Source organism: Pleurodeles waltl, chromosome 4_2, assembly GCF_031143425.1.
Source record: "Pleurodeles waltl isolate 20211129_DDA chromosome 4_2, aPleWal1.hap1.20221129, whole genome shotgun sequence".
NCBI lineage: Eukaryota > Metazoa > Chordata > Amphibia > Caudata > Salamandridae > Pleurodeles > Pleurodeles waltl.
In genome coordinates, this window is record NC_090443.1 from 1,034,108,399 (window position 1) to 1,034,121,127 (window position 12,729).

The 12,729-nt window shown below is 49.6% G+C and overlaps 1 protein-coding gene across 3 annotated transcripts in view; it reads right to left on the minus strand.

Annotated features, from left to right (window-relative positions):
* The window catches only part of KDM2A (lysine demethylase 2A), a 448,889-nt gene that overhangs the window by 33,097 nt on the left and 403,063 nt on the right, over nt 1-12,729 (minus strand). For all 3 annotated transcript variants that reach the window (XM_069232944.1, XM_069232943.1, XM_069232945.1), the window contains 2 exons: nt 1,349-1,384; nt 324-1,057 (listed from right to left, as the gene is read on the minus strand). In XM_069232944.1, the coding sequence (XP_069089045.1) occupies nt 324-1,057; nt 1,349-1,384 (770 nt within the window). The remainder of the gene's footprint in view (nt 1-323; nt 1,058-1,348; nt 1,385-12,729) is intronic.

Sequence of the window (12,729 nt, forward strand, 5' to 3'; positions counted from 1 at the left end):
ACATGTTCGTTTACAAACATCAACTTTGAAAATGCCCTAACGTGTACCTACAGTGCCCCTCACTACTGTAGCACCCTGACCATTACATCTGTGACAAAACGGGTCTGCTAATGTAGCTAAAAAATGACTAAGCACCTTGTGGTTCCATCCAGGAATACCTCTTAGTCATAATTAACTGCATACCTTGTTACTCCAACACTGAAACCCCAGGACGCAGCCATCAGCAAGTTAACTTTAAACCCCGGCCTGCAGACCCCCCCCCCCCTCCAACCTCCAAATATTTTAGGTCCAAACACTTCTCACAGGCCAGATTGGTAGCTCACCATTTGTACCATGTCTTGCAGACACGCATGCATTCGCACAGTTCTTTCCGGTTGAGGTAATGAAAGACAGACATCCAGACATCCTTTTGCATGAGCAAGTCCTGGCCCTCTCGAGACCCTGGTGTCCTTCTCCGCCCTCGGGGGCTGGAGCCATTGCTGCCACTTTCATCCATGCTGTCATCCTCATCGTCGTCATAATCATCCTCCTCTTCATCGTTGTCCACTTTGTCCCCATGCGACTGCAGCCTGGACTGTGCCTGTCGCGACAGTATGCGAGCTGGAGGCGCTGGGCGCAAGTTTGCAGACAATGCAGTTATAGCCTGCAGCTTGGGCACTATGGAACTGGATTGAAAATCTTTGGGGGCCCGCTGCAATGTCACTGTGAGGTAGGACCCACGAATCTTGGCCCGCTCTGCCTCGGACAGCTCCTTACCACTTGGATTATTCTCTTTTTCCTGTGCCAGTTCAATGCCAAGTTCACCAGTGTGAAGACGTAGGAGTTGCCGTCGCTTTAGACGGTCATCTCGGGGGTGATGGCTGGGGCCAGCACCCGGAGAGGATCGAGTCACCATTCCTCCCCTTGTGGGGGACTGTGGAGAACCTGGGTCAAGGGTTAGTTGTAGCCTGCTAGAAGGAGATGAAGGCTCGGAGGCCAGTGGGTCCTCACGACTCCGTAGTGGTCGCAGCACCTTCGTGGTCACGGTCTCATCATCGCTGTCCTCCATCTTCCGCTTCTGGAAATAAGAAAATATTTGTTATTTTTTCAGCCAACCACATCGATGTAACATACCACCACAAAACCTTTCATTTTGAGGAAACACTTATCCTTACGAAAATGATCTGATAATGAGTCATACAATTTATCTAGAAAGCAATCCGCAAAACAAATGTGTACTTAGAATTAGAGCATTGCCACTTTTAGGGTACATCCACCACTGCTCTTAAGTTGTCCCAGAGGCTTTGGTACTCCGAACAGTATGCAAAAACAATTAAAATAAGAAGGTAAAAAGGAAGAAATCACTCACCGGCTGCAATAGGAGCCGGTCATTTTCTGGCGCCATCTGCAAAGTAAGACACCAACAATCAGGGGGCAGCAAGTAACCTATGCACCACTGAGGGAGAACTTAGCCAGACAATCTAGGCACATAACTCCATTCACTATGTCTTAAATGGCACCAGAGCAGTGCAGAGCCATTACAGACTGATCCTTCTATAGCCAATGGAGGGGAGCAGTGAACACAGGTCAAAGCCTCCATCTTGTCAGGAAAGCGAGAGTGTAAAGACGAGTGTCCCTCATTTTCCAAAAAAGACAAGAGTATACCTCCTATTCCAAAACTGACTGCTCTAAATATTCAAAAACATCTGCCACCAGAATTAGGGTTTCTACATGATATAAAAAACAAAATGCCCTGAAAGAGCTGAAAAGATTTGTTTTCTCCACAGAATACATCTTGCTCATGAAAAGTGTCATCTTATTTAACAAGAAAAGCTGCAATATCAGTGAATGGCTCAAGAGATCTGTTAAGACATTTTGGGAGGCAGGCTGCACCTCAGATTCCAGAAACTATTAGCAGGTCCAAGTTGTAGTAAGTTGGCTCTGTATATACTATCCCAAAGGAAGAGATAGTGTGCACAGAGTCCAAGGTTTCCCCTTAGACGTACGATAGTGGCAAAAGTAGATCATTCTAATGCTCTATTTTGTGGTAGCGTGGTCGAGCAGTAGGCTTATCAGAGGGTAGTGTTAAGCATTGGTTGTACACACAGGCAATAAAGGAGGGACACACTCAAGAAGACTTAATTCTAGGCCAATAGTTTTTATATAGAAAAATATGTTTTCTTAATTTATTTTAGAACCACAAGATTCAAGATTTGAGGTAAGTACATAAAATGCAAGGTACTACACACAGGTAAGTATGGAACTTTGAATTAAAGCAGTAGTACACACAGTATAGGTTAAAATGGCAATCTATTTTAAAAGTGGACAAGTGGAAAAATCAACAATTCCTGGGAGAGTTAAGTATGGTTAGGTTTCTCACGTAAATAAAGCACTTACACAGTCAGTCTCCTGGGCATAGGCAGCCCACCGTTGGGGGTTCAAGGCAACCCCAAAGTCACCACACCAGCAACACCGGGCCAGTCAGGTGCAGAGATCAAAGGAGGGCCCAAAACACCAGGGTGCTGTGGTTCCATCTGCTGGCAGGTAAGTACCTGCATCCTCAGGGAGCAGACCAGGGTGGTTTTGTAGAGCACTGGGAGAGGAGGGGAAACACCAACAGGCACATAAAACATACCCTCAGCGGCACAGGGGCGGCCGGGTGCAAAGTTGGCGTCGGGTTTGCTATAGGAAGCAATGGAGGCACCCAGGGGTCACTTAGGTGATGCAGGCAGGGCACAGGGGGGCTACTCTGGCCAGCCACCAACTGAGCTAGGAAGAGGGCCGCCTGCTGGTCACTCCTGCACTGGAGGTTGGTTCCGCTCAGTCCTGGGGGCTGCGGGTGCAGTGCTTGGCCCAGGCGTCAGGTTCCTTATTACCAGGCAGTCACGGTCAGGGGGAAGTTTCTGGATCCTCTGTGCAGGCGTCACTTTGGGGGGTGCAGGGAGTCAACTCAGGTTACTCACATCGTCGCAGTCGCCTGGGAGTCCTCTCTGAAGTGTTTGTTCTCTGGAGCTCGAGCTGGGGGTGTCAGGTGCAGAGTGAGAAGTCTCACGCTTCCGGCAGGAAGGAAGAGTTCTTTGAAAGTTGTTTCTTTGTTGCAAAAATGTTGCTGTTGGTGAACAGTGCCGCTGTTCTCATGAGTTTCTTGGTCCTTCGGTTTCAGGGCAGTCCTCTGAGTCCTCAGAGGTCGCTGGTCCCCGCCGAATGCATCGCTGTGCAGGTTCTCCGAGTCTGGAGACAAGCCGGTAGGGCTGGGGCCAAGTCAGTTGTCTCCATCGTCTCTGTGGGTTTTCAGTTCAGCAGTCCTCTGTGTAGGTTGCAGGAATCTGATTTCCTGGGTTCTGGGTCGCATCTAAAGACTAAATTTAGGAGTGTGTTTAGGTCAGGAGGGCAGTAGCCAATGGCTACTGTCATGGAGGGTGGCTTCACCCTCTTTGTGCCTCCTACCTGAGGGGAGGGGGGCACATCCCTATTCCTATTGGGGGAATCCACCAAACTCAAGATGGAGGATTTCTAAAGGCAGAGGTCTCCTCAGGACACATTAGGGGCTGTCCTGATTGGTGGGTGACTCCTCCTTGTTTTTCTCATTTTCCTCTCCTGCCTTGCCGCCAAAAGTGGGGGCAGTGGCCGGAGGAGCAGGCATCTCCACTAGCTGGGATGCCCTGGGGTGCTGTAACAAAAGGCATGAGCCTTTGAGGCTCACCGCCAGGTGTTACAGTTCCTGCAGGGGGAGGTGAGAAGCACCTCCACCAAGTACAGGCTTTGTTCCTGGCCACAGAGTGACAAAGGCACTCTCCCCATGTGGCCAGAAACTCGTCTGGTTGTGGCAGGCTGTCAGAAACTGGTCCGCCTGCACTAGGAGTCAGACTTGTATTCAGGGGGCATCTCTAAGATGCTCTCTAGGTGCATTTTACAATAAATCCCACACTGGCATCAGTGTGTGTAGGAAGTCGGTGACTTACCTATGCCATAGGCAGTGTGAGGTTGGCATGGCACCCTGAGGGGAGTGCCATGTCGACTTAGTCATTTTCTCCCCACCAGCACACACAAGCTGGCAAGCATGCTGAATGAGGGGTCCCTAGGGTGGCATAAGACATGCTGCAGCCCTTAGAGACCTTCCCTGGCATCAGGGCCCTTGGTACCAGGGGTACCAGTTACAAGGGACTTACCTGGGTGCCAGGGTTGTGCCAATTGTGGAGACTGGTACATTTTAGGTGAAAGAACACTGGTGCTGGGGCCTGGTTATCAGGGTCCCAGCACACTTCTCAGTCAAGTCAGCATCAGGCAAAAAGTGGGGGGTAACTGCAACAGGGAGCCATTTCCTTGTCTGGAAGTCGTCGTCCCCCCCCCCCCCCCCCCCCCCCGGCCAGGAGACTCCGCCAAAGCTGGGAGAGTCTTCCTAGTCTGTCAGGCGAGGAAGAGTAGAGGAAATAGGCTGGTTTGTTGCAGCGCCTACTCTGCCTTACATCCTCCTGTTCAGGTCATTCCCTCTGGGGAACTGACCCACTTCCACAGTGATCGGACCTAGTCTGAATTGCCTTTTGTCTGTGCTTTTAATGTCTCCGCCCATTCTCTCTATTTTGGGGTTAGAGGTATCCACCTCTGCTAATCTTATCTTAGCCAGGGTCACCCCTAGCTTACCCAAAGAGGTTACCCAGAGCTGGAGTAACCCCACCATGACCAACAGGGTCAGGGGCCTAACTTGCTATTTGGCATGGGGTCAGACCACCATGCCAAGGATAGTGCAGCCATAAAGGCTAACACCCAGCAGAGGCCACTGACAGCTGTCAGTTCCCAGAACCACACCTTTAGCTCTTCACCTACAAGGGAAGGGGCTAAGTTACAGGTTTCTTTGGGTTCAGGGTGCCTGTCTGCTGTATTAGAGTGGGGGGTTACCACATGTTGTAGTAAACACCCTTCTTCCACTCTTTCTTCTGTTAAGCCTGAGTGGGTGGCTCCTCAGCTAACAGTTGCCTGACTAGCCAGGACTTCTGAAGGGTCAGGGTGGACGTTACCAGTGCCACTTTTGGATTTCTCCCCTACTGGAGCAGAATCTCCTTGGCTTGCTGGAACCTTGGCTAAAGGTTGTCCACCCTTCCTACACTGTTTTCTTTTCTTTTTCTTCTGGGGCCTGCTTGCAGTTACTACAGGGGCAGGACCTCCAGAATCCTTGAGAGAGGACTGGCACTGGACCAGTTCCTCTCTTGGGCTCTGACTAACTTCTGGGTAGTCATTTCCAAGGAGACAATCAAGGGGGAGGTCTGTACTGACTACCACCCTTCTCCAGCTAAAAGTCCCACCCACTTCTATGGGCACAAAAGCCACAGGCCTATCAGTGACCCTGTCTGGGCTAACTCTTACTCTGGCAGTCTCACCTGGGATGTACTGGTTTGAGAACACCACCCTGTCATGCACGATAGTGTGACTGGCACAAGTGTCTCTTAGGGCAGTGGCTGGGATTCCATTCACCAGTAGGTGGTGGAAGTGTTTACTTCCCTCTGGAATCTCCAACTCACCTGTTGGGCCCTTTTTCCAGTTGAAGGCTATGAAGACCTCATCTGAGGAGTCATCCCCAATGGCTACACTGGTCACCCCTGGGATTTTGCTAGGGGGTTTGTTTTTGGGACAAGAAGTGTCCTTGGTGTGGTGCCCTGTCTGTCTCAGTTATGGCACCATGCCTTAGTGGCATCCCAGTTCTTACCCTGGTACCCACCTTTGTTTTGGGTTGTGTCTCGTGGCCCACCCACCTGGTCTGGTTTTTGGGGGCCTACAGAGGACTCTCTTTCTTTGTTTCTAGTGTCACCCACTTTCTCCTGGGGAGGCTTTGTAACCCCTTTCTTTTGGTCACCCCCAGTGAAAGTTTTGGTTACCCTAGTCTTGACCCAGTGGTCTGCCTTCTTTACCAATTCTTAGGGAGAAATTGGACCTAGGTCTACCAGATACTGATGCAACTTTTCATTGAAGCAGTTACTAAAAATGTTTTCTTTCATAAACAAATTATAAAGCCCAACATAGTCATGCACTTCATTTCCAGTTACCCAACCATCCAGTGTTTTCACTGAGTAGTCCACAAAATCAACCCAGGTCTGGCTCAATGTTTTTTTGAGCCCCCCTGAATCTAATTCTATACTCCTCAGTGGAGAATCCAAAGCCCTCAATCAGGGTACCCTTCATGAGGTCAAAATATTCTGCATCTTTTCCAGAGAGTGTGAGGAGTCTATCCCTACACTTTCCAGTGAACATTTCCCAAAGGAGAGCACCCCAGTGAGATCTGTTCACTTTTCTGGATGCACAAGCCCTCTCAAAAGCTGTGAACCATTTGGTGATGTCATCACCATCTTCATATTTAGTCACAATCCCTTTAGGGATTTTCAACATGTCAGGAGAATCTCTGACACTATTTAAGTTGCTGCCACCATGGATGGGACCAAAACCCATCTCTTGTCTTTCCCTTTCTATGGCTAGGAGCTGTCTCTCTAAAGCCAATCTTTTGGCCATCCTGGCTAACAGGAGGTCCTCTCCACTGAGGCTATCCTCAATGGTTTCAGAGGTGCTGGTCCCTCCTGTGAGGGAAGCAGCATCTTTGACTGTCTGTAAGGAAATGCCTCCTTGGCATGGTTGCCCCCTGACTTTTTGCCTTTGCTGATGCTATGTTTACAATTGAAAGTGTGCTGAGGCCTGCTAACCAGGCCCCAGCACCAGTGTTCTTTCCCTAACCTGTACTTTTGTATCCACAATTGGCAGACCCTGGCATCCAGATAAGTCCCTTGTAACTGGTACTTCTAGTACCAAGGGCCCTGATGCCAAGGAAGGTCTCTAAGGGCTGCAGCATGTCTTATGCCACCCTGGAGACCTCTCACTCAGCACAGACACACTGCTTGCCAGCTTGTGTGTGCTAGTGAGGACAAAACGAGTAAGTCGACATGGCACTCCCCTCAGGGTGCCATGCCAGCCTCTCACTACCTATGCAGTATAGGTAAGACACCCCTCTAGCAGGCCTTACAGCCCTAAGGCAGGGTGCACTATACCATAGGTGAGGGTACCAGTGCGTGAGCATGGTACCCCTACAGTGTCTAAACAAAACCTTAGACATTGTAAGTGCAGGGTAGCCATAAGAGTATATGGTCTGGGAGTCTGTCAAACACGAACTCCACAGCACCATAATGGCTACACTGAAAACTGGGAAGTTTGGTATCAAACTTCTCAGCACAATAAATGCACACTGATGCCAGTGTACATTTTATTGCAAAATACACCCCAGAGGGCACCTTAGAGGTGCCCCCTGAAACTTAACCGACTATCTGTGTAGGCTGACTAGTTCCAGCAGCCTGCCACACTAGAGACATGTTGCTGGCCCCATGGGGAGAGTGCCTTTGTCACTCTGAGGCCAGTAACAAAGCCTGCACTGGGTGGAGATGCTAACACCTCCCCCAGGCAGGAGCTGTAACACCTGGCGGTGAGCCTCAAAGGCTCACCCCTTTGTCACAGCACCGCAGGACACTCCAGCTAGTGGAGTTGCCCGCCCCCTCCGGCCCGGCCTCCACTTTTGGCGGCAAGGCCGGAGAAAATAATGAGAATAACAAGGAGGAGTCACTGGCCAGTCAGGACAGCCCCTAAGGTGTCCTGAGCTGAGGTGACTCTAACTTTTAGAAATCCTCCATCTTGCAGATGGAGGATTCCCCCAATAGGGTTAGGATTGTGACCCCCTCCCCTTGGGAGGAGGCAAAAAGAGGGTGTACCCACCCTCAGGGCTAGTAGCCATTGGCTACTAACCCCCCAGACCTAAACACGCCCTTAAATTTAGTATTTAAGGGCTACCCTGAACCCTAGAAAATTAGATTCCTGCGACAACAAGAAGAAGGACTGCCCAGCTGAAAACCCATGCAGAGGAAGACCCGAAGACAACAACTGCCTTGGCTCCAGAAACTCACCGGCCTGTCTCCTGCCTTCCAAAGAACTCTGCTCCAGCGACGCCTTCCAAAGGGACCAGCGACCTCTGAATCCTCTGAGGACTGCCCTGCTTCGACGACGACCAGAAACTCCCGAGGACAGCGGACCTGCTCCAAAAAGACTGCAACTTTGTTTCAAGGAGCAGCTTTAAAGACCCCTGCAACTCCCCGCAAGAAGCGTGAGACTTGCAACACTGCACCCGGCGACCCCGACTCGGCTGGTGGAGAACCAACACCTCAGGGAGGACCCCCGGACTACTCTACGACTGTGAGTACCAAAACCTGTCCCCCCTGAGCCCCCACAGCGCCGCCTGCAGAGGGAATCCCGAGGCTTCCCCTGACCGCGACTCTCTGAAACCTAAGTCCCGACGCCTGGAAAAGACCCTGCACCCGCAGCCCCCAGGACCTGAAGGACCGGACTTTCACTGGAGAAGTGACCCCCAGGAGTCCCTCTCCCTTGCCCAAGTGGAGGTTTCCCCGAGGAAGCCCCCCCCTTGCCTGCCGGCAGCGCTGAAGAGATCCGTTGATCTCTCATAGACTAACATTGCGAACCCGACGCTTGTTTCTACACTGCACCCGGCCGCCCCCGCGCTGCTGAGGGTGAAATTTCTGTGTGGGCTTGTGTCCCCCCCGGTGCCCTACAAAACCCCCCTGGTCTGCCCTCCGAAGACGCGGGTACTTACCTGCAAGCAGACCGGAACCGGGGCACCCCCTTCTCTCCATTCTAGCCTATGCGTTTTGGGCACCACTTTGAACTCTGCACCTGACCGGCCCTGAGCTGCTGGTGTGGTGACTTTGGGGTTGCTCTGAACCCCCAACGGTGGGCTACCTTGGACCAAGAACTGAACCCTGTAAGTGTCTTACTTACCTGGTAAAACTAACAAAAACTTACCTCCCCCAGGAACTGTGAAAATTGCACTAAGTGTCCACTTTTGAAATAGCTATTTGTGAATAACTTGAAAAGTATACATGCAATTGAAATGATTCAAAGTTCCTAATGTACTTACCTGCAATACCTTTCAAACAAGATATTACATGTTAAATTTGAACCTGTGGTTCTTAAAATAAACTAAGAAAATATATTTTTCTATAACAAAACCTATTGGCTGGATTTGTCTCTGAGTGTGTGTACCTCATTTATTGTCTGTGTATGTACAACAAATGCTTAACACTACTCCTTGGATAAGCCTACTGCTCGACCACACTACCACAAAATAGAGCATTAGTATTATCTCTTTTTACCACTATTTTACCTCTAAGGGGAACCCTTGGACTCTGTGCATGCTATTCCTTACTTTGAAATAGCACATACAGAGCCAACTTCCTACATTGGTGGATCAGCGGTGGGATACAAGACTTTGCATTTGCTGGACTACTCAGCCAATACCTGATCACACGACAAATTCCAAAATTGTCATTAGAAATTGATTTTTGCAATTTGAAAAGTTTTCTAAATTCTTAAAAGACCTGCTAGGGCCTTGTGTTAGATCCTGTTTAGCATTTCTTTTAGAGTTTAAAAGTTTGTAAAAGTTTGAATTAGATTCTAGAACCAGTTGTAGATTCTTAAAAAGTATTCCAACTTTTAGAAGCAAAATGTCTAGCACAGATGTGACTGTGGTGGAACTCGACACCACACCTTACCTCCATCTTAAGATGAGGGAGCTAAGGTCACTCTGTAAAATAAAGAAAATAACAATGGGCCCCAAACCTACCAAAATACAGCTCCAGGAGCTTTTGGCAGAGTTTGAAAAGGCCAACCCCTCTGAGGGTGGCAACTCAGAGGAAGAGGATAGTGACTTGGAGGAAAATTCCCCCCTACCAGTCCTATCTAGGGAGAACAGGGTCTCTCAAACCCTGACTCCAAAAATAATAGTCAGAGATGCTGGTTCCCTCACAGGAGAGACCAACACCTCTGAAATCACTGAGGATAACTCCAGTGAAGAGGACATCCAGTTAGCCAGGATGGCCAAAAGATTGGCTTTGGAAAGACAGATCCTAGCCATAGAGAGGGAAAGACAAGAGATGGGCCTAGGACCCATCAATGGTGGCAGCAACATAAATAGGGTCAGAGATTCTCCTGACATGTTGAAAATCCCTAAAGGGATTGTAACTAAATATGAAGATGGTGATGACATCACCAAATGGTTCACAGATCTCACTGGGGTGCTCTCCTTTGGGAAATGTTCACAGGAAAGTGTAGGGATAGACTCCTCACACTCTCTGGACAAGATGCAGAATCTTATGACCTCATGAAGGGTACCCTGATTGAGGGCTTTGGATTCTCCACTGAGGAGTATAGGATTAGATTCAGGGGGGCTCAAAAATCCTCGAGCCAGACCTGGGTTGACTTTGTAGACTACTCAGTAAAAACACTAGATGGTTGGATTCAAGGCAGTGGTGTAAGTAATTATGATGGGCTGTACAATTTATTTGTGAAAGAACACCTGTTAAGTAATTGTTTCAATGATAAACTGCATCAGCATCTGGTAGACCTAGGACCAATTTCTCCCCAAGAATTGGGAAAGAAGGCGGACCATTGGGTCAAGACTAGGGTGTCCAAAACTTCCACAGGGGGTGACCAAAAGAAAGGGGTCACAAAACCTCCCCAGGGGAAAGGTGGTGAGACAGCCAAAAATAAAAATAGTCAAGAGTCTTCTAAAGGCCCCCAAAAACCTGCACAGGAGGGTGGGCCCAGAGCCTCTTCACAAAACAATCCTGGGTACAAGGGTAAAAACTTTGATCCCAAAAAGGCCTGGTGTCGAAACTGTAGTCAGTCTGGACACCAAACTGGAGACAAGGCCTGTCCCAAGAAAAGTTCCACTCCAAACTCCAATCCAGGTAACACTGGAATGGCTAGTCTCCAAGTGGGATCAACAGTGTGCCCAGAGCAAATCAGGGTCCACACTGAAGCTACTCTAGTCTCTGAGGGTGGGGTGGATTTAGCCACACTAGCTGCCTGGCCCCCTAACATGCAAAAATACAGGCAGCAGCTCTTTATTAATGGGACAAGTGTAGAGGGCCTGAGGGATACAGGTGCCAGTGTCACCATGGTGACAGAGAAACTGGTTTCCCCTGGCCAATACCTGACTGGAAAAACTTATACAGTCACCAATGCTGACAATCAAACTAAAGCACATCCCATGGCAATGGTAACTTTAGAATGGGGGGGGGGGGTCAATGGCCTGAAACAGGTGGTGGTCTCCTCCAACATCCCAGTAGACTGTCTGCTTGGAAATGACCTGGAGTCCTCAGCATGGGCTGAGGTAGAACTAAAAACCCATGCAGCCATGCTGGGTATCCCTGAACTGGTGTGTGTAAAAACAAGAGCACAATGCAAGGCACGGGGTGAAAAAGTAGAGCTGGAGTCTGGAAAAATGGCCCAGCCTACCAAGAGAAAAGGAAAGTCAGTTGGGAAACCAACTGCAACACAGTCAGAAAAAGGGAACCTCTCTTCTCAGGAAGAAGTTCTGCCCTCTGAGGGAACTGAGCCTTTGGAGCTTGAACCTTATCAGGTTGAGCTCTTGGGCCCAGGGGGACCCTCAAGGGAGGAGCTGTGTAAGGGACAAGAAACCTGTCCCTCTCTTGAAGGCCTTAGGCAGCAAGCTGCTGAAGAGTCCAAGGGCAAGAAAAATGGAACACATAGGGTCTATTGGGAAGATGGACTCCTGTACACTGAGGCCAGAGACCCCAAACCTGGTGCCACTAGGAGAGTGGTAGTGCCTCAGGGTTTCAGAGAGTTTATTCTGACCTTAGCCCATGATATTCCCCTTGCTGGGCATTTGGGACAAACCAAGACGTGGGAGAGGTTAGTCAACCACTTCTACTGGCCCAATATGTCCCAGAAGGTTAAGGAGTTTTGCCTCTCCTGCCCCACCTGTCAATCCAGTGGTAAGACAGGTGGGCACCCAAAGGCCCCCCTCATTCCACTTCCAGTGGTGGGGGTCCCCTTTGAAAGAGTGGGTGTGGACATAGTTGGTCCACTGGAACCTCCCACAGCCTCAGGAAATATGTACATCCTAGTAGTAGTGGATCATGCTACTAGGTATCCTGAAGCTATTCCCCCTAGGTCGACTACTGCCCCTGCAGTAGCCAAGGCCCTCATTGGTATCTTTACCAGAGTGGGTTTCCCTAAGGAGGTGGTGTCTGACAGAGGTACCAACTTCATGTCAGCATACCTAAAACACATGTGGAATGAGTGTGGAGTGACTTACAAATTCACTACACCATACCATCCACAAACTAATGGCTTAGTTGAGAGATTCAACAAGACATTAAAAGGCATGATCATGGGGCTCCCAGAAAAACTCAAAAGGAGATGGGATGTCCTCTTGCCATGTCTGCTTTTCGCTTACAGAGAGGTGCCACAGAAGGGAGTAGGATTCTCACCCTTTGAACTTCTGTTTGGTCACCCTGTAAGGGGACCACTTGCTCTTGTTAAAGAAGGCTGGGAGAGACCTCTTCATGAGCCTAAACAAGACATAGTGGACTATGTACTTGGCCTTCGCTCTAGAATGGCAGAGTACATGGAAAAGGCAACCAAAAACCTTGAGGCCAGCCAACAGCTCCAGAAGTTTTGGTATGACCAAAAGGCTGCACTGGTTGAGTTCCAACCAGGGCAGAAAGTCTGGGTTCTGGAGCCTGTGGCTCCCAGGGAACTCCAGGACAAATGGAGTGGCCCTTACCTAGTGCTAGAAAGGAAGAGTCAGGTCACCTACCTGGTGGACCTGGGCACAAGCAGGAGCCCCAAGAGGGTGATCCATGTGAACCGCCTTAAGCTCTTCCATGACAGGGCTGATGTGAA